At 42.4% G+C, this 22,567-nt stretch overlaps 1 protein-coding gene across 7 annotated transcripts in view; it reads right to left on the bottom strand.

Annotated features, from left to right (window-relative positions):
- SPATA13 (spermatogenesis associated 13) overlaps nucleotides 1-22,567 on the bottom strand; it is a 163,716-nt gene that overhangs the window by 52,193 nt on the left and 88,956 nt on the right. For 3 of the 7 annotated variants that reach the window (XM_072032667.1, XM_072032668.1, XM_072032669.1), the window contains exon 1: nucleotides 16,382-16,447. The exons of 3 other annotated variants lie outside the window; for them this stretch is intronic. In XM_072032667.1, the coding sequence (XP_071888768.1) occupies nucleotides 16,382-16,432 (51 nt within the window). In that variant the 5' untranslated portion in view covers nucleotides 16,433-16,447. Of the gene's footprint in view, nucleotides 1-7,145; nucleotides 7,381-16,381; nucleotides 16,448-22,567 lie in introns of those variants that run through there. One more of the 7 variants, XM_021274484.4, reaches the window with a different exon arrangement.

The raw sequence follows: 22,567 nt of genomic DNA, 5'->3' as shown, positions 1-22,567 counted from the left end.
GGGCTCAGCCTTTCAGCCTGGCAGAATGCTATTTATAACCCCCCGCAGCCCAGCTCTGATGCTATTCTTTCTTGCCATCCTCAAGAGGCATTATTCAGCCAGCATGACATGAAGAGATGGCTGGTACTACAGAAGAGCAGTTCCCAATGAACAGATCATTGTGTGAGGCATAAAGAAGACTCCCAGTTACCAATTAGGAAGGTCGGATTCCACCTTTATTTGGTGTCATGCAAAGTGTAAGAGATAAGAAGGAAAGTGACTGTGGAGATGGAAAGAAGACAGAAATTGGAAAGAAGAGATTAGTCAAAAACTTGCTTTTTCTCTATACCATATATATATGGTATAGAGAAAATATATATATATATAAAATATATATGGTATGTATATATATATATATATATTATTTTTGTTGTTGTTGTTGAAAAAAGTTCTAGATTTTGTTATGTGGAAGTACATTGAAGTGATAGGGGCTAGTTGAGAGGAAAGGGTACAACCCCAGAGAGCTGCAATTGTCCCACACTGCTGCCATTCACTGTCTCCTCCACCTCTGCTTTTTCTGCCATGCCCTCATACATCACATCCCTCACTGTCCCGTCTGACAGCCACGCAGCCATTCTGTATTTATCTTCCTTGCTTGAAATAATAGTATGGAAAAGTGACTGTTAAGAGCTCTTTTTCAGCCTTTTTCCCCACCCACATAGTTCCCCTGACATCTGCCGTCCCATCCTCTCTACTTAACACTGCGGCCTTCCAAAGGATCTGGCGGTGCCTTGTTATGCGGCCAGGCCAAAATAAATAAATGGAAGAACAAACACGTGCAGAAAGGGACCTGAGGAGAGTGGGAACACCACAAGGATGCAGGGTCCGCCAGGCACTGGAAACGTGGAGATGCTTTAAAAGTGAAGCAAGTAGCGCGCTTCCTCAGGAACGATGCCACATCAGGAAAAATTTTGCGTAGTTATATAAGATCTTCTGATGCTTATTATAATAAAATAACAGGCTTCAGGAGAATAATTGGCCCAGCGTGATGCAACAGCAATACCCAGCTGCTTATAGGCACTGTTTACCTTCATTACCTTCGTGGTGGCCAGGGCAGAAAGCCCTGAACAATTACAGCTTTTGGTGTATTCCTGAGGGGAGAGCAGAGAGTACCTCACAGGGATTAAGGAAAGGAGAACCAGGTAGCAATCTGGGGTAGTATCGGGGTTTGTGGATTAGTGGCGGCTTCTAGGCTGTCTTTACCCATGCTCTTCAAGAACCACATGTGTTTTTTGTTTGTTTCTTTGTTTTGTTTGTTTCTATTAGTATCAATACTTTTCTTTGTTTAGTTTCTTTTTGCACTGACAGACTTGTCTTTGTGACAGTCTGAATTAAAACTAGTGTTCATGGGTGCATCTCTGCTGAGAAGATTAAATTACTATCTCCACTATGTTTCTCTTTCAGAAAAGAAAAAAAAAAAAAAGAAGAGAAATCTTCATGCTAAGTTTATCTCTACTTTGTCAATAACCTCTAGATTTTGTTTTAATTTATGCTATCAAAAATCCCATAGAATAGAAAAGCTATAAAAACTACCAATTTGAGCAAAGTGGATACCAATGAAGTGCTACAGCAGCATCTATATGATGGGAATATTTCCTATAGTAATGTTAAAGCTTTTTCAGTGAAATGCATGCTCTGAATTTAACCTGCTTGAGAACTTCAAAGTAATGATAAGCCATCAGCTAATATCCATCGCTTTATTTCTTATGTGCTGTAGTAACTTACTACTGTCTTCACTATTAACACTAAAATTTTTTAAAAACACGAATGATCAAATTTAAGTTAACCAGATGTTCATTTTGGCAGGACAAAAAATAAATAAATAAAAATTAATTTTAAAGATACAGAAAACACACAATAATTCTAGAAAACGTTTTTGTCCAGACATGGAATCAGATACATATGAGTTTATAAATTTTGGGCTAGCTTCCTGGTCCTGTTAGACATACTAAACTAGATCTTTGATCAGCAGGATTGTCAAGGAAATCTCTTGTTGCAGCCTGGTATTATTTCTAATATTATAATCTGTTTCTGGGCAGCAGTACAAATAACACATATTGACCGTCTCTGTAAGTTATTACAGCTGCACATTTTATTCAGGAGGCAAGCGGAGGGCATTAGGTAGTATTGGCACAGCTCACTTGTGCTTCTGGAGTTCCTAAAAACCATGTGTGCCTACATTTGTGTTAATTCAAAACAAACAAACAACAAAAAAAAAAAATAAGAATTTCAAAACTGACAAGCTGCAAAGGAAGGAACATATTCCCTGAGCTTCCATACCTCTGCACAAGGTTTATAAAGATTTTGGTGGAAGAAAAATCTAACTCAGATAGCTTGAGGTGGACTTTGTTGTATATACTCAAGGTACAAAATGGTATAATTGGTACAATGGGGCTGGAGCCAGTGCCACAGGATATCTTTCTGACCATTGACTCATGTTCCTACGAGTCACAGTTAAATAGCTCAGGCTTTTACCAGCCCTAAAAGTAATGTCCATCGCTTGAAGAAATTAAACCCACATCCCAGGCAGGAAAGCTCTCTTTCCAACTGAGGCTGGGGAAGAGGGATTCTGGATTTTGTTTCTTTCCGACCTTGGCAGTCCAGCATACTTTTCTCAGCTTAAGTGCCATATGTGTAAAATAAGTGATGATAGGAGCAGTACCTTATAACCTATGGGCCTGCAAGGACAAATCCATCAATGCTTCTCTGGCACTTTAATGCTTACGGTGATGAGAGCTGTAAAAAGTGTACACATGGAGAAAATAATCCATTATCTACCCGTGCAGAGGACGAACCCTAGCATCCATTTTTTTGAAAGGAGTTCAGACGAAAGTGCCTGTTTTGAGACTCGGTTGCCTATTTTGATGATATCCCATTAATCTTCCAAACTGGAGCCTGCGGGTCAGACCAACAATTTATGTCTTGTAAGAGCACAGGATAGCTCCGAACGGAAAGATTGCACGCATCCTTGCTACAGAAGTTAATTTACGTCAGTGAGCTGTCCTTGCCTAAACATTGCAAATAGCATCACGGACACTTTGGCTTCTGTCAGTCACGCTGGCCCAAAAAGGCTTTGTTAAGGTTCAGGTTGAGAAGCTCTAATAAGAAAAACCTTAGTGGCCATTCCCTCAGCACTCTGGGGCACACAATTAATATACTAAGCTGGAGGTGAGAGCTACGTTTCCAGCTCCAAACAATCTGCACCAATTCTGTCCTAGGGTTATCTTTTGCCTAGGAGATGGTGAACACAGCCACTACCTGAGTCAGACCTCTCCCCACCTTTCATGTTCCATGGCAAGCCTCCTCTTTCTGTACCAGGAGTGAAATGGCTTCTTCGCTCCCCCCTGTTATCCCACGCCAAGCCAGAGATGCCGTTGCTCCCCATGGACCACCTGCTGCTGTTCGGATCATCGCCTTCAATCTGCCTGGGTCTCTGAGGCAAAAGTGATGGCTTCAGGCAATCTAAGAGCATGCCACCACCTCCAGGGACTGGGGCACCTCTCCTGTGAGCAGAAGCTGGGAGAGCTGGGGCTGCTCAGCCTGGAGAAGAAGAGGCTCAGGGGGATCTCCTCCATGTCCCTAAATCCCTGAAGGGAGGGTGCAGAGAGGCCGGAGCCAGGCTCTGCTCAGTGGTGCCCAGTGCCAGGACAGGAGGCCATGGGCACAGCCGGGCACCCAGGAGGCTCCCTCTGAGCACCAGGCAGCACTGCTGTGCTGGGCGGGTGACGGAGCCCTGGCACAGGCTGCCCAGAGAGGCTGTGGGGTCTCCTCCTTGGAGAGCTCCAAAAGCCGCCTGGACATGGGCCTGGGCAGCCTGCTCTGGGTGTCCCTGCTTGGGCAGGGGGGGCACCAGGGGCCTCCAGGGGCCCTGCCAGCCTCAGCCATCCTGTGTGCATCAGACCTGATACAGGGCAGGCAGTGGAGCAGAGCATCCAAGGGTAGGGAAGAAAGCATAGGCAGCAAGTGGAAGCTCCACCTTTCATAACCAGGGGACTCCTGAAATGACTCTAGACTCAAAATCTGTCTCAGGAGCTGCCTGGGAGTGCTGTGAATTGGGAAGGACTGGAGAAGGACTGTGGGACATGCCCACAGCCTGACCCCCTGTGTTATGCTGTGCAGCTGTAGGGTGCACGTGTGTGTGTGTGTGGGGGGGGGGGGGGAGGTTCTGGAGTGGGTAGGCATCAAAACACAAAGGCATGCAAAGTTATATGGCCACATCCCAAACAGGAAATATTTTTAATGTGTTCTCTGGAAAAGAAGGAAAATACTTTCTCCAGAAAATGATAAATCGATTTTTTTAATGAAGTGCCTTTGTGTCACTTTCAGAAATTAAAATCAGTCATCACAGTAAACAGATATTTTAATCTGGTTCAGTTTCAATTCCCACCTCACCACAAATATCATACAAGTATGGTCTTATTGCAGCGATATTGAGATTCCTGCATCCCCCAAAAGTAAAAATGTCATCTAGCTCTTTTTCTTTACGCAAAAGAAAACTTGGTAGGCCAATCTATGTTTGAATAGCTCTTCAGCCTTACTGATAATTGGATGGGCAATGTGTAGAGGCTAACCTTTAGTAGGATGCTGAAATCAGGTGGTTTAAAACCTGCTCCCACCAGCCTGGGGAGCAGCAGGGAACAGGGCCTTCCTGTGCTGCCCTGGCAGCCAAGCCATACGGAGCATATGTTGAGCTGAGCTGCTGGTGACACCCCCTGTCAGCATCTGGTAATTTTCCTAGCACAGGCAAGATTTATATGAAAGCTTTAACTCTGAAAATCCCGAAGATCCACAGACAAATACATTCCAGAATATATATTTTTTTAACCAACGGATCAGAGGTGCTCCATTTTAACAAGCCAGTTTCAGGTGACTGCAGTACCATCAGCTTTATGCCGAGAGATGTTTCATTTATCAGAAATCCTACTATTTTTCAACTGATAAACTGCTCACATTCAGTATCCAGGTCCACAGATCTTGCTGCCTGAGAAACATTCAGCTGACTGTCACCGTGTGCCATGAGCAATATTCTACGTCTCGATTTCCCAGCCCTTCAGCAAAAAATGGCATAAAAACATTTTGATTGACTTATGTGTTTCATTGTGCTGAAGTCTAAGGAAAAGGGGACAGAGGGAGTTGAGGCTCTCTGGAGAAAGAAATCCTTCCCAAGGTCTGCAGTAAGAGGTCATAGCTTCTACTAAATCATCCCACGTGCTAATAAAGTATATTTATTCCTTTTTCTTACCAGTCTTGCTTCTATTGCTTAGAGAAAGAAAGCTACAACAACGTTACCTGTGGAAACCAATATGTAATTTATAGCCAAATCTCATTTTACTGGAAGGTCTAAGCTTTTGAGAGCTTATTATTGCAGATTTAACCTGGTATTAAATGAGAGTGAAATCCAGGCTTTGCAAAAAGCATTAAACTTGCTCACACGTCGTACTGAAAGAGAATTATCATGCAACCAACCCTGGCCTCATTTACCCCAAAACAGGAGCTGTTTTCCCAGGGAGGATATTAAGTGCTTGTGACTACTTTCTGTCACAATATTCTTAAAGGGGATCATGTGGTGCCTTCAGCCTACACTGCAAGTCCTGGAAAATACTTCTTTGTCACCAACAGTCCACTCTTGGTCACATAAACTTCTACCTATTTCCCCATTTTTGTTTAATGGGTAAACAACTCTTAACTTCTTAGTATTGCTAGCTTGGCTCATTGTGCTTGAAGTTACACAGAAACCTCTCTCGTTAATAACCATCTCCTAAAACCTCAAAAAAAAATTTTTTTTTAATTTTTTTTTTTTTTTGCTTATTCCCCAGAAACACACAGCAGCTGAACTGTTGGCCATTACTCGGAGAAAACAGAACTGGCAGTCAGCAAGTTTTTTCCTTCTGCAGTCCAATTTCATACCTTGACTTCAGTTAAAGTACATCACTGTAGCTGCACTCTTGCAAACATTTCACATGCACGATTCTTTGCTCTGGCATGTTTAAATCATCCCTGTCTCATGAGATAATCCACAGATAAGCGTGTACACAACTAGAAGGAGTAGGGTCAAAGGCCAATAGTGTGACAGCTTATTTCGAAAAGATAGCTATTAACACAGATTGATATTTGAATTAAAGATTCCTCCAACAGTCCCTAGATCAGAACTGTTCTTTGTTCTTTGGCCAACCTCAAGTACAGGTCTCAGGCTCAGGTTGTCTGCAGCTCTGAATTGCCTCTATTTGCAAGTAATTCCAGGACCAAAACCAAAGAACTCCTTGTGTGCTTAGCAATGGCTGGGCTGCTTAACAGAGAAGGTGGGGGGTGCATTTTTGGAAGTAATTTTCCCAGATTGCAGATGGAACTAAACCCTGTTATTTAAAGTTACCAGGTCCTGTGTTTTTCCTTGCAAACAACAGAAAATCATGGTTTTCATCTACATATCAAACAGTGATAGTAGCTTTTTAGAAACATTAATTGCAACACTTTTTCTGTGCCAAATACCTCTATTTTACAACACAGACCACTCTTTTCCCAAAGTGAGTTTCAGAGAGAGAGAACAATGATTAATACTATAGTTTGCACGAGCTACACCCCATCTTGATTTCATTAAGATACATTTTCCCAAAATTAGGCAACAGATTGGCTTAGTACCGTTTTGTAAAACCTACCTTTCCAAATGCCTCACTGAACTGCATAAAAGTGCTGTAGCCCGACATAGTTAAGACTGGTGAAAATGCACGGACATGGGGAACAGCCAAAGGCTTACGTCTGCATTTGGGTGGGCATCTACCAAAAGGGCTTGAAAAAGCAGGGTTAATGCCAGTGAAACTTCCCCCCAGTCTCAGCACCAGTGCAATCAACCTGAACTCACGGCGCACAGAGCTCTCCGTTGAAAGGTATGGAAGTGCAGCGATGCACGGTGCCCAAATAGCACTGATAGATGAGCTGCACAGATTATCTGCTACTCCAAAAACCACATACACAGTAACAGAGGAGCAAAGCACACTACAGCCGACACAAGAAATATTAAATATCAGCCTCAGCCCAATGGTTTCACACTTAATTAGAACAACTAATAAAACCACAATTGTAAAAGGTAATTAATTTTGCACTGTACATACCTAAATGTTTATGTCTTCCAGCAGCCATTAACTATAGGACCTGTAGTTCTGGATAAGATTTAATCTAAGTGTTTGAAAATCCATTGCACAGAATATTGCAGGGTAACAGCATGAACCTTGCTCCAGAAAACCTGTTTGTTTTCTGAAAGAGCCTGCTGTTGCCCAGGCTCGGGGCTGGGTGCTGCAGGGTGCTGAGTGCCGTGGTTGTCCCTAAACGCCAGTGGCAGCGCAAGGAGCTCGGCATGGGCCAGAAGCACTCAGCACCTCACAGGATCGAGTCTCAAGTTAATATATAACAAAGGGCTGCACAGCGGTGTGTGAAATCAGCAAGTTAAACATACACTGAAAATAACTGTAACGACAGGGAAGCGAGCATATTTACATGAGCATTTCATTAAAGTCTGCGTGCTGCATAGTTTCATATACAGTATTCACATATTTACTAAATGAAAGCCAAAGTTTGGGGAGTGTTCTGGTGAAAGTAAAATTAAGCAGTCAAGGATGCAATATCCTAACGTTGCAACTTCTACTTAATTGTTGTGCAAACTGATTGATTATTATCAGCTGGAGTCTACCTTGTGCAAGTCACAGCTGACAGTGTGGACAAAATGAAAGACCACAAGCAGCACATGCTAAATAATCCTCCACAAAAAAATTAAAATAACAACAAGCCCCCAAAATTTATTACCTAGCTGTAGTATTTGCAGGTGTCGGCAACAGAACAAAGTGCCCAAATCATACTTGGTCATCTACCGGAACAAATGAAAGAGGCAGAAATAAAAGGTCAAATTACGTCTTTCAGAGCTCCAAAATGCAACAGGAAATAATTTGGTGTGCAGAATCCACTGCAGGTGCAGAGCCGAGTTATTACAGTGGCAAACAATACAGGGAGGAAAACCTGCTAGTAAGATATGACACGTGCTTCTCTGCTTTTGCTTCCTGGTGTCCAGAGGGAGAAACCACTCTCTGCTAGCCACCCATATTTATCCCAAGAGATCTGCCTGGCATCACGTATGAAAATGCAAAATGCCCCTGGCTTTGTACTCTCCAGTCAGTAGGAAATGTACATCTCCCTTCTGTGTATGCCTTTCTACACACACAAAGTAATATATAACAGAACATCTGTTATGTGATTCAGTCCTCTCTTTTCCTCCCAAGAAGAAACAGCAACTTCCAGCTTCATTGCTGCGCTTTTTTTTTTTTCTGAATTAGAATGGCAGACTGTGAAAAAAAACCTGCAATCCTGCATGCAGGAGAACTCTAATTCAAAGAGAAATGGATTTCTATACTACATTTCTTGGAGTTATTCTGTGAATAATCACAAAGAGAATTTTTAATGTCAACATTACATTAATTTCTTAAAAGTAGAAATGCCAACAGATTTACTTAGTAATAAATTTACATACCCCAACAGCATTTGCAAAATTTAATTAATAATTTATAATGAAGTATGAGACTTCATATATGTCTCATCCAATAATTTGAAATTCAGATATTGTTGAACCTCTAATTATTAGGAACATTCATTTTAGCTGAAAGCTCTGCTGGAATTTCAGTACCAAGAAAACCAGCTATGAGAGTATAATGGCAGAACTACAGATCCACTGTTTGACTTATACTCAAAGCCTTCTGTGAACGGAAAAAACAAACTCTTCATTGCGGTACTCATCTCATATAAGGCTGGTCTTTCACCATTTTAAGTCTTCTGAGCCTGATATAAGGTCCGCTGAAGTTAACAGGACAATTTCCCCTTTAGGTAAACTTTAGGTAAAGATTAAGGTAAGATTAAAGGTAAAATTTTTAGGTAAAGGTTAAATCTTTAGGTAAAGATTTAGGTAAGATTAAAGATTTAGGTAAAGATTACAATAAAGGCTAAATCCAAATAATTTTTGTAGTCTCAAATCACTCACCAGGGTGTTCATCTATGATATTCCCATAAAACTGTTGATTTTGGTCATGGTTCTGGTTGGGAGGAAGTGAAGAAAATACCACATCTTGCTTTGTGGTTTGAAATTTTAGGAGAAACTGAAATGCAGATACTACTACATGGCACAAGTCAATCTCTAGGAATTTCATGAGTACAAAGAGAAGGCTCAGGCTTCAGAATACACAGGAAAAAATAGAAATACAAATAATAAACAACAAAGAGACAAATGTATAAAGTGTGTTTTCTTACAGATTCTGGTATTCGGGCACATGAAACACTGCTTGTGCTTGGCATGTTAAATGCTGTTACAGAAGGCAGACCAAAGTTTAGAGAACTTTATGACGCTTAAATTTCTGGTGAGACTAGCAGCAAAGTCCAGTCTGGTTTTGACAACTCAGTAACTGAAATATCTTCATGAAGTTCCTGGTTAAGGAACAATAGACCATTATGTGTTGTACCTGAACTGTACCTGTAATATCAGGCTCTCAAAGTACATTACAAATTTGAGTAAGTTTAACCTTACAACTATGTGAAGCCTGCTATGCTTGTTATTACTTTTTTTTTTTTTTTTGAAGAAGCTAAAGAGTCTGTTCTCACAAAGTCAAGGGTCTTGGTGTTGCTGTTTGTCCTGTTTCTTCCTCCCTCTACTCCCTAACTATTGGTCACTACAGCCAAAGCTTCTCTCAACCTTCACATCCTCAACCAGATCTTTCTTCTTTGCAAACACAGGCAAGTCCAGCAGAGTGCCCCTCCTGTCACCAATGTTAGGCAGTTAGCCTCAATGTACTCGAGAAACCTCCTGGATTTCTTGTGCTCTGCTGTGTTGTCCCTCCAGCAGATATAGGAATAGCTAACACTCTCCATGAGAACCAGGGCTTGAAAACATGAAGCTTCTTTCACTTGTCTGAAGAAGGCCTCATCTACATCTTCTTCCTGACCAGGTGGTCTACAGCAGACACCTACTGCAATGTTGTTCATGTTGGTCTATCCACTAATCCTTACCCATAAGCTCTCAGCTGGCTTCTCATCCGTCTTGAGGCAGAGCTCCATTCATTCCTGCTGCTCTGTCACACAAAAAGCAGTTCCTCCCAACACTGCCAGCAGGCTCAACCAAATAAAATGTTGAAGAAGGCTTGGACACTGCTAGGAGTAAGACATTCATGCTGGCGATCTAACTTGAGGCAAGTTAACAAAACAACACAAGGAACTCTTGCTAATGGCTCCTGTGCTGTGTATGTTCTGTTAATAAAATAGTTGGCCTTCAGGGAAGTTCATGAACTACTTTCCATTAACTCTAAATTCAATTGAAGAATACAGAAAAATTGAATAATAGTTCACTTGCTATTAGTTCTTGCCAAATCAGGACACAGAAAAAAACAAAGAAATGCATAGAATCACAGAATCATGGAATGGTTTGGGTTGGAAGGGACTTCAAAGCCCACCCAGGTCCACCCCCCTGCCATGGTCAGGGACACCTCCCACCACACCAGGTTGCCCAAAGCCCCATCCAGCCTGGCCTTGAGCACCTTCAGGGATGGGGCATCCACAGCTTCTCTGGGCAGCCTATGCCAGGGCCTCACCACCTCAAAGTAAATAATTTCTTCCTAGTGTCTAATCTAAATCTCCCCTCTTTCATTTTAAAGCCATTATCCTTGTGTCCTGTCACTCCACTTTGTCCCTGACAAAGAGTCCCTCCCCAGCTTTCCTGTAGGCCCCCTTTAGGCACTGGAAGGCCACTGTAAGGTCTCCCCAGAACCTTCTCTCCTCCAGGCTGAACAACCCCAGCTCCCTCAGCCTGTCTTCAGAAGAGATGTGCTCCAGCCCCTTGATCATTCTTGTGGACCTTCTCTGGAATCACTCCAACAGGTCCCTGTCCTTCTTCTGCTGGGGGCCCCAGAGCTGAATGCAGGGCTCCAGGTGGGGTCTCACCAGGGCAGAGCAGAGGGGGAGAATCCCCTCCCTCGCCCTGCTGGCCTCGCTGCTTTTGGTGCCGCCCAGGGTACAACTGGTTTTCTAGGCTGCAAGCACACATTGCTGGCTGATACTGAGTTTTTCATTCACCAAATGGACACAGATAAAAGGAGGCATGGCTGCATGTTGCGGTACCAATTACATTAAGGCATCTCAGTCTCAACAACTCCACAGAATACAAAGCAGGCCCTGTAAGAAGGGAAATGCTCTCCCTAAATGTTTAGGTTACCAATTGCAATGTAATCCAGGCACAGCCCTGTTCATAAAACCAATTTATCACCAGGTCATACAAGGCAATTAGGCCTGCACATTGGATGCAGAGGAGATCTGATTAACCACCATCACCTGAAAAGATGTTTTAAGTGATCCGGTTTTATTTTTAACAATATTTTAAAGCCTTTGAGAAGATTAATTCCTCAGCCCAAGAGCTGAGCACCTTGCTGCTGCTAAGGTAAACTGATGTTACTAGTTGAGTCCTCAGCACCAGAATATTCTTTGTAGGGATCTGAAGTGGTACTGCTTTGTTATCTCTAGTGTCAGCGCACAAAGGATGCCACTGTCCTCTGCCCTGAAGTCTGATTTCTTTGCAACAAGATGGAAATGTTCCTGCCATCTTCTCTTTCTCTTTCTTATGCTGTCTGGCAGAAAACATGCAACAGATTACACACATAAATGCAAAACCTGTTTGTCTGTATTCTTCAATAATAAAAGAAGAATTCCTTCCTTCCTGTTTCATAAGGAAGGGAAAAAAAAAAACTTCATTACCTGCATTATCTCTTCAGTACTACCAGTTGTGAGCAAGGGAATTTTTATCTTTCAAGTTAGAGTACAGCTGATAAACTACAAGGTATAAACCTATTTGAAAAGATACCAGATAAGTTGTCAATAATTAAAATAAAAATAAGATGCACTCGAAATAAGCAATGAAAGATCCAATACAAGATTTTGAGCCAGATTTCTGAAACTTATTCTCAAGCAAGTATTGTTAGGTAGGACATGCTGTGCTGCATTAGACCAAAATGTCACCTCACCAGCCATCCTGTCTCCAAGTAGCTTAAGGACAAACAAGAAACAAGACAAATAGAGAAATATTTTCCCTCTATTTTCCTGTCTCCTGGTAACCTAAAGTTTAGGGTCTTCCTATATCTGAGGCTGCAACCAGAACACACTACTTTATAGGTCTGTTGGGACATTCTTTCATGAATTTCCTCGATTTCTTTCTATATTCACTAATAATTCAGCTTCCACAACCTCATATTTCACTGATTTCCCATAACTAATTCGTACACTGGGTGAAATGCATTCCCTTTGGTTTGATTCTACCCTTTTGCCCTGGTGATGATGTGCTGGTTTGAAAGCCTAGACCTGCCTGAGGGAGCCAAGCGCCAGGCGCCTCCAGCTCCACAGACAGCCGTGTTGCAAGAGAGGTGTAGTAACAAACAAGAAGGATGGGTTTCCAGGAGAGAATAAGACAGGGGAGAGTATTTGGCAAGAGGACTTGCAGGCAGATATGCAAGTTAGATTTCTGGACTATTGCCCGACCATTTACATGATAGTCACACTTGAGCTTCTTTTTCCATTAAGAGGGGATTCCTGTTTTTTAAAACTCTCAACTGTAGTACATAAATCATAAATAAGTAATTCATTCCTTAAAAGTATGCTGTTCTTGATTTTTTTCCTCTAGGTTGTCTACGTGCTACTCATATTTTATGCTGTCATCCATATGCTAAGTAATGTACTTAACTCACTTGTCTTTTTGCAAACCAGAAAGTCAGAGCCCTGCTGATGAAAGCCACTGGTTCCCCCAAATCCTTCATTCCTCTCCTAGCAGCCAGTGCACTAGGACTCATGTTCCACGTCATGGTCATATTCCATGTCAACATTTTCTCTTGTGTGTTATGCAAGTGTGTAGCAACAAGTACAACAGGGCTATTTTCCTCCTGGATAGCTGAACTGCTCCATCAGAAACATAAAAATGTTCTAACAACACAGCAACCAACCACCCAGCATGCCAAGGAGCCACAGAGCCCTTGGTTCATTGTTGGGAGGTTACTTTTAATTACAAGGTCCTGATTAACACACTGGAACAAGGCAATAGCTTACTTCAAACAGTTCCAAGTCATTGTACTTAAAAATGCTGACCCTTGTCATAAGCAAGGACAAGTGGCAAAGACAAAAAGAAAACTACTTCAGCTCAGAGTGAATTTGAACTCCTATTGCAGGACTTCACAGAAAGCCAATAATTTATAAAAGTCAACTTTCAAGCATTAATTTTGTGGTGTCATAACTAGCCAAATTGTTCCCATTAGTCGTCTCTCTAATCCCCAAATCAATGGCATCACACAGGAGCTTAATTTTAAGCAATGTTTCTGTGCAAGATTTGTCTTTAACATTTTTGCATTGATTTTGTTTTGCTAATTGGAGCATTCTCTCATTTCATTATTATTACTATTATCACTAATAATAATAATTCAGTATTATTCATTTTTTATTTTGGTTTATTTGATCTGTTACTGGATGAATGATTTTGTTCACATGCTTTGCCTACAGATAGCATCATCTCCCTCTTAGAAAATATATTCTGGTTATAGTTCAGTTTCTGCAACAGAATGAATGCAGGGACAGATCCTGGCTTCATTTGAGCTCAACTGAGCTTGGGTTCAGTTCTTCCGTGTGCAAGTAGAACATGAAATTACCATAATTAAGAGCTAATAGAAAACAGAAGAGAATAGGAATAAGGAAGTACAATCCTCACCAAAGCAATGCTAAGCACGGTAAAAATGAATCCAGCATCTCTTCTAGAGTGAGAAGTTTCCTTCATTAGAAAGAAGGAAACATCTAATGAAGTGAGTTAAGCTCAGCAGCTGCTGCAGCGTATCTCATCTGCCTTGAGTGGGTATTTGGGTAAGCTGTTAAATGTCTGAACTTTGAACATTACAACAGACTTTTATTTTCTACTGCCACACGTGTATAAAGCCTTCTTTATTTTCTCATCACAGGAAATGTAAGAGAGATGAAAGAGAAGAACTTTGGAACGTGTGAGCAGTGCCAGAAAGCTTGATCTAGAGCTATAGAATACAAGTAAAATGCAAAATGCTGGAATGTTTAATTTATGAAAATATCTACTCCTTAATCTCATCAAGAAAAGAAATTAAGAAAGCTGACCAAGATAAAGAATGAATTAATTACTTATTAAATCAAACACTATGCAGCTGATGCCTACTAGGCAAATTGAGATCATTTTCAACAAGAGTGCAATGGCCCAGTCCAATGGGATAGTTTGGATGAAGAAAAGAAATGGAGCAGCTGGTTCTTGAACACCAAATTAACTCTTACTTGATGCTACCTGTGCACACAACACTGGGAAAGAGAACCTCCAAAAATCAATGCTGTTTGCCAGGAGCGTATGTATGGCAAGCCCTGTGTAGAGGCAAAGCAAGACTGCAGTGTGCTTAAAGTGCGCCTGAATTTGTTTAACACAGTGAATCAAATGCAATATTTTCTGGGAGAATTAAGCACTTGCATAGCACAAAGGAATATGACAAAATGTAGAAATGCCAAATATAACTCTCTGTCTATGAAACTATATCACAGTGCCTTGATAAAGCAGGTTTGAAAACTTTATAGTATGCCTTCCAGGAGGCAAAACCTCAGCTATTCTCTGTCATACCACTTGTGATTGTTGGACAGTTTCCATTTTCAGCCTATCCATTTAGCTTTCAACAGCCATGTCCTTTCCCTTTCTCAGATCTCATTGTCTTCTACAACTTTTCATTTATCTTGCCAGACTTGCCCTTCACATACACCACTCTGCTATAAAGTTATCTCTTGCTGCCATCCTCCTAACAGCGCAGTGTGGTCTGCACACAAATCAGAAGATATGCTGGATTGTATACAGCAGATCAGTAGAAACACGTGCCATTGCCTTCAAGTGTAAGACCATTAAAGCCAATGACTAATGAAATCAAGCTCTTTGGTACAGTTGTGCCTCCAATTATGGTCATCCTACTTGGATTCATAATATTCCCATTTTCCTTTTTCATAAAATGCATTCAAAATTTATTCCAATTCACAATCCAAGGCTGCTACAGAACCTGTGGTGAGCAATAGCAAGATGCTGCGTTGGTTCAAAAATCAAGCCAAAAATCAAAACAAGTCAACCAAATGAATGGAGATCTTAGACAATGACGCATTTTCAGAAACTTTTTGATGTTTTTCATTATGATGTTTTTCATTAGCAATACGTATAATGGTCTTCTTCCCTTCCAGTTTCCCACCAGGGAGACAAAGAAAGCAAAGAGGCAGGGGAAGGTTAAATGATGTCATATCTCAGACATTTAATTCTTTGTAATGATGTAGGTGTTTTCCATGTTAATCTGGCACTGTGTGCCAGCGGTATAAGTACATACAGATTGAGGAGACTTTGTTTGTTCAACAGACTGGCTGTTGAAATTTGCATTCCTTTACCACTTCGAGCTGCCTTAAAATTGTGTAACAGGTAACTCTTTTTTCTCTTTTTTTTTTTTTAATCACAATAATGCATATTATTATCTGTTAGCATGGCTTCATGTAGTGACATTTTGGGGAGAAAAAGCAAGCCATGCTATGTGTTGCTGTTGAACCACTATTGCATTTGACTGATAGAAATTTGGAGTTCAGTTGTGCACGCCGTTTTATTTCCCATGAAGGTAATCCCATTAGTACGAGCAGAACTCCTCCAGGACCACATACTTACATGCAGCATTAATATTTTGAGACCAGCAGCAAAACCCAATTCTCAAAAGACCAAACAACACAAAGGACCATCTCTCCCCCAGAACACAGTATTAACCAAAATGAGACATTTCATGTGCATTAGCAAGGATGATTAATGAGTGTCTCAAGTAGAGGCTAATACCGTGTGACTGAAGACAAGAAAACATGATGCTTAATTTAAAAAGGAGGGGGAGGGTTGCCTGGGCAATTAAGTGACTCTTCATTCAGGCTGACTCTGAACTGGGTGGGTTTTTACACACAGATCTGAAAGCAAGCCTGGCTGACAGAAAGCTGGGAAGCTTTGCCCCAGGTGAAGCAGAATTGCTTATCCTAAAGAAGTAGATGACTGGAAGGAAGTATAAAAAAGGAAGGTTATGCAACTTTAGGGATAAAACAGGGATCCTGGAGGAGGAAAAAGTGACGTGTTGTGATCCCTGCTCCCTGCCTTGCAGCTGAAGAGCTCAGTTCTCTGCAAGGAGCTGCAGACCACAAGCCAGTAGCACAGAACATGCTTACTGTAGAGTAACTTTTTTTAGAAAAAAGCATGATACAGATGACTTATGCTGAAACACATCCAGCTTACCTTCTTTCCTGCTTCCTTAGTGACAAATCCCTCCAGGGGGGAGTTCAGCATCTTTCTGTGATTTGTGCTCTGTGGACTTTTTCTCCAATTAACACCTAGCCCTTCATCACCACCAGATACTTCTGCTCCAGAGGAAGACTTTTGGTTGTCCTCTGCACTGTAGCTTCTCAGCCTGGCATTTTCATCTGAAGCAAGATCCCCAAAGCTTACAGATGGTTGATGTGTCTCAGCTGATGGCCCAGAGAATCGATTTTGTCTTTTCTTCACCAAAGTTAATGGGGAAAAAAGGCTGCAAATACACCCAGAAAGCCAAAAAAGCTTCTGCTGTTCCAGCATCTAGCTCACCCAACACAGGCACTGCTAACACACAGAGCTCCACGGTTACACCTCTCTTCGCACACATATGGTTTAACACACAGCAGCTATTAAAACTTTGCCTTGGGGAAATTCATATAAGAAAGGCTTACAACCAATATACCATGGTACACTTTGCATTTTCATTACCTACCTAGTACACCTACCCTGTGTTCGTCATTAAAATCATGTGTGTGTGTGTGTGTGTGTGTGTGCGTGTGCACTTGTGTATATATAATTATCCACCAAAGCATTCTTAGGTTATTACAGCGAAGTCCTAACCATCCGTGACATGAGCCAGGCTCATCCCCTGACTCCAGACTTGTCTCAGTATTTTGCAATTCAACAATATTCCAGGGGAAAACTATCTCTCAATTTTCTGCAGGAAAAAAAATCTATATTGTTTTAATAAGTGGTGCCAGCTACTGAAGCTGTACGCAGTGATGAGCCTGTCACCTCAGAAATAAAATATTGATGTCAGCAGATTAGAATTCATGTGATCTTTCTTTTTGCTTCACTTTACCAACTGATCCATTATTCCAGGTATTTTGCTTAAATCTAAATCAGATCAGGACTTTAAATAACATTTTCATGGTTCAGGTTGTACAATTTGGGCTGCTGGTTTTATAGGGTAGAGACTTGCACAGTCGTGCTTAGCTTTGAACATATTGCCTTATAGAACCAGAAGTCTTGTCTATGAGCAGTCTGACTGCTGCCCCAACAGTGCAAAGCTGACACCGATTTCCTTGAAGTATGGGTTTGCAGCAAAGGGTGCTGAGCCTGTTCCTGTGAAGCTTATTCATTACACAGCTGCCATTCAAATGCTGCCTGCGTTTCACAGAGCACACGAAGATAGCTGCTGCTGCGCTGTACTGCCACAAAAGCTCACCCACAGATGTAAACAGCCTCACTGAATTCCCATCTAGGTGGGAAGCTTGTTAAAATCCTCTGATTAAAAACATCTAGAGCCTTTTCCAAGTTCATCTCACAGACCTCAGCTAGGACACAGAGAAGTGCAACAGTCTTTTGTGCCACGGCAGACAGGAAAAGCTTTAGGGTGTTTGTCTCTGGGAGACTTCATCTTCCCACAAACTCACACAGTACTTATGTCTTTGACTGTTATGTGTGCTTTGAATAGACTACAGTAACACCATTTCATGAGATACAAAACTTCTGGATCACCTGTCTGATAGTCAGTAATACATATATATATACATGTATATATATATATATATATATATATAGAGAGAGAGAGAGAGAGAGAGAGAGAGAGAGAGAGAGAGAGAGAGAGTAATTCTGAGATTTGGAATCCTTAATTGAGCAGGGAACAGATAAAAATAAAATATCTTCATTTGCTTACAATAACAATATAAAAAGACTCACAGAATACAAATATTTCTGATATGGCCCCTTAAGTGTTTCTAAGCATAAATTGTTGCCCTTTCTTCCCTTCCCTTTAAGCATTCCATCTGAAAATATTCATGCAACTCAACAACTTTTTATCCGAATAACAGACTGTTTATCACAACTGCTTTGTAAACCCTTGGAAGTGAGTTCTGCTTATGTCCTTTTAGGGCTGTGGAAATGAAGTATGCAGAGAGAGTAGTATCAAGGACTGTCAAATTATACTGCTCCTTGTGTTTATGTATCGGAATGTAAAGGGCAGTTATATTTAGATGACAAAAAATGCACAAGAAACAGGGAATGCTAACAGATACAGTAAATTGTTGATGTTCTTTTCAAGCCCTATAGGACAATTTGTTAGTATACTTATGAGAGGAGAAATAAAAATGCAGAATTAAGTACAAAAGTCTCCAGCAAGATTTGTGGCCCCTCTGAGAGCAGATGACTCAATGCTACTAGCAGGAATGATATTGCAAATTGGAAGAATGTCGACAAGTACCAATTAGCCACTCACCACTTTGACAAGTTTGATTGTTCTTCATTCATTTGAGATTTGCTTCTTGAATGTACTAACCTACTGAAAGGCAAAAGAGTTTGGAAGAGACTTACAAAGGCTACAAGGAAATCCTGGTGCCCATCTCTGGTGCCTGAGCAGCTGGGCATATAACTGAAGAGCTGTGTCTTTAGAAATATGCACATGCACATCTTGCACATAGAATGTGATACATTATGGACACGCGGCAAGCCCCAGATTTTAGGGAGGCATAGCCCATCCTACACATGAGACAAAAACCTTGTCTATAGGCAGAATCCTATGGCTCCCCTACACCTTCCCAGAATTCCCATACTCCAGTCAGGAAACTAGAAAAGAATGTGACAAGCATCCACACTTGGCTGTCATCTTTCCAGTTAGATCTGGATGTCTCATCACTGGTCTGGGTTCTAACACCAGTGCCAGGACTGAGAGACTTGTTTGTTACTTGATTCACTTCTGCTTCACCCCAGGTTCACAACCAGTCACGTTCGTGTTCAGAGTATGTGGTCTTGTGCAATCACTGCAAATATATGTTGAATAGCAGCATGGTCTCTCTAATCCCTAAAATATATAAATAAATGAATAAAACTAGAACTGAAGGTAACATTTCCTATGGTATTTCCAACCTTGTTGGATTAAACACAGACCCAGAGTCTTCATCCATGAATGACATCAATGGCAGCAATACTTAATCAAGAACTTCATGTGCTTCCTTTGCTTTAGGCCATGACAGGGTCCATCTAGTACAAACAGGGAACAGAAATGCTGCTCTCCAAGCCGAGCAGGGCTGGACCAGTTCCTTAGGAAACCGCATTTGTGAGTACAGTGCTGCTGTAAGGAGTCAGCTGGGGGCCAAAGCACACAGGGCTCAGGTAGCATTGCCCTTTTGACACCCAGGAGGACAGGCAGTTTGCAGCACACAGGTATAAAAGGACTTTTGGTTCAGTCCAACCCTATACAGTGATGCAGCACTCAGCAACCTGTCACTGCAGCACCCCACAGTGACACAGTTCACACTTACCAGGGAAGGGAGAGAACGTGTTATGAGAAAGTAGGTACCCAAACACTGCCTGGCACTTTCCAGTCCCAAAGGGAACACACCAGTGAAGATACTGCCTAGCAGTAAGGTCTATTTTAGGAGAATCTAAGACTCATTTGAAGCAGAATCAAAGAATCTGAAATATCCTGTGGCTCTTATCTGTGAAATTGAATTCTTTACTGTGAAGGTGGTGAGGCCCTGGCACAGGCTGCCCAGAGAAGCTGTGGATGCCCCATCCCTGGAGGTGCTCAAGGCCAGGCTGGATGGGGCTTTGGGCAACCTGGTGTGGTGGGAGGTGTCCCTGCCCATGGCAGGGGGTTGGAACTGGGCGGGCTTTAAGGTCCCTTCCAACCCAAACCATTGCTTGGTTCTTTGATTAGCCATGATGAGGCAGAGGGGAAGCCCATTGAAAGGAATGGGAATTCAATGGGCTTTGGATGTGAACCTGTATGAGCCAAAGTCTGGGGAACAGACTGAGAGCAGAGCACTCAGCACAGGGAATTTAGCCCAGATCATCGCACTATGAAGGTAGTTGTAGTGACACAACACATTATACAGACATCTTTGCTGGACTGCAGGTTTCTACTGAAGGCCCTGACACTCAATACGATACTGCACTGTGAGGGGCTGTGGACTCTCACCCTTTGACCCTCTGAAAATCCATTCTCGGGAGGAATGAAGGTCCCCAGAGTGGTGGCAGAGCAAGGCAGAGGTGAACACGAGCATCCAGCGGGATTTGGGTTAGGAGAGCAGGACTGGACCAGACTGGGGTAGATGTGAGCGACAGGGAAGGATGACCACAGCAGAAGAGGCTGCAGAGGGCAAGGCAGTGGGAGGGAAGAGCTGCCATGAGGGCAGGAGGGCTCTGGTGGGGATGGAGAGGTAAGGGCCAGTGAGCTAGGAAATCCTGTAGGAAGGGATTATGCTGTCCTATGTACTATGGAAAAACTGGAGGAAACATGCAGATTAAGCAAAAGAGTAAAGACCTACATGGAAAAAGCGGGTAGAAAGAAGAAAACTTCACTGGAACAGTAAGATTTGTAGGTTTTCTTTCTCTCTCTCTCTCTCTCTTTCTCTCTCTTTTTTTTTTTTTTTTTTTTTTTTTTTTTTTTTTTTTTTTGTGGATAAAGAGAGTGAAGCAAACCAAAGCAGCCCCAGACACTTCAACCTCCCTGGGTGAGCCAGCAATTAGCAGCTCACCTGAGTCACTTGGCAGCGCTGCAAATGTTGCGTTTCCACACAGATTAACCACACACGAACAGTTTCTCCAATGTACGAAGCGTAAACAAACTTTCCTTTTGCATAGGTAAGTATTTGCTCCTACCCTTCTGGTTTCCTCTCCTAAAACAAATATTTTTACGTGTGGAAGCACTGACTCAAAGCACGTCTGAGGCCTCCCCTTAATTACTGCATTTCCCAGGACTTCTCCCGCCGTGTCTGGAGCCGGGGTCCCCTGCCACACATTTTCTTCTGCCGAGTCTTTCCATTTTATGACTCTTGGAGCAACTGGTCGTGTTTATTGATCTTTCCACACAGCTGCTCTTTTCCTACAGGAGCCCAGAGCCGGATTTTTCTGTGGCCTGATGTGCGAGGCCCCATGTGTCCCTGCAAAGAGCGATGCCAGGAACAGGAGCCGAGGAGGCAGCGGCTTTGTAAGACTGAGAGCTTGTGGGTGTAAATGAAGCAGAAAATGCTACACGCTGGCTTCACTTCCACTGCAAAAAAATGTGCTTGTGTGATGGATTCCAAAATCCCGTGGGTAAACTGGTGCCTGAAATCAGAGAGCTGCCTGGGAGAGGGGCTGGGGAGCATCCACAAGGAGCAGCCTCTGTGCTCAACCCAGGGGCATCCCCAGCACCCCTGTTTGTGTCCCAGGCAGCACCAACCTCCCCTCGGTGACTGTCATAAGTTCCCAAAATACGGCCGCTTTGGGGACACACAGCAGCGGTGCCCAGCATGCAGAAGCTGGTGGACGCAGCAGGATGTGAGCGAGGGTTTGTAACTTAGGGACTGAAGGGGGGAAAAAAGAGCAGAAAAGGGAACTCATTAGAGAAAACATCCACCTTACCTCTCTGCAGACTTGTCAGAAAACACAGCAGACTCTTGCACAGAAAAACCTTTCCCCCCCAAACCAACCAAGGATCCTGGATGGAGCACCCAGCACAGAGGACAGCAGAGATGCTGTAGCTTCCCCCAAACCTCTCCAGCCCCTCTGTGCTGCTCAGGGACCTGCAGCCCCCCCGGCCTGGCAGGAGGGACAGCTGGGCGAGTGTCAGCACTGCACGCTCCATAAATCCTCCCGCAGCCTTCTGGAGACGCGCGTCCTCAAGCAAAATACCCCACTTCTGCCAGTTGTTGACATAGAAACCACACCGAAGTTTTTTGCCCCTCTCGGAAGCCATCTGCATAAAACAGCTCCCAGTGAGATTTACCCAGCCTGCAGCATGCTGGTTCATGTGGTTTTATTTGTCTAAGGAAGAAATAAAGAGAGCGAATGTTTGTATACCAGAGACTTCACACCCAGACCGAGGGCTTGTTTCATTGCAGCAGTTAACATTACGGACTTTCACAAGCCTGTGAAGGAAGTGTATTATTACCCAGAAGAAGGAAAAAATCTATTACTCGGATAAACAGCCCATTTCTAATGCACAAGTGAAATAAAACTTCAGGAACTGGTAAGGAAGTCACAAAATGTTTTGGATTTTCCTCTAATTTATTCCCATATATTTATCAGCTTCCTCCAAAGATGCTCAAACCATCTTAAAATTCTCCTATAAAGCTTACAAAACTACAACAGATCCTGGGGGAAATAACAGAAAGAAATGGAGCCTGTGGAAGACTCTGCTTCCTCAGC

Source organism: Anas platyrhynchos, chromosome 1, assembly GCF_047663525.1.
Source record: "Anas platyrhynchos isolate ZD024472 breed Pekin duck chromosome 1, IASCAAS_PekinDuck_T2T, whole genome shotgun sequence".
NCBI classification, from domain to species: Eukaryota; Metazoa; Chordata; class Aves; order Anseriformes; family Anatidae; genus Anas; species Anas platyrhynchos.
Note: the sequence above shows the minus strand (reverse complement) of the source record. Positions and strands in the feature narration are given on the sequence as shown.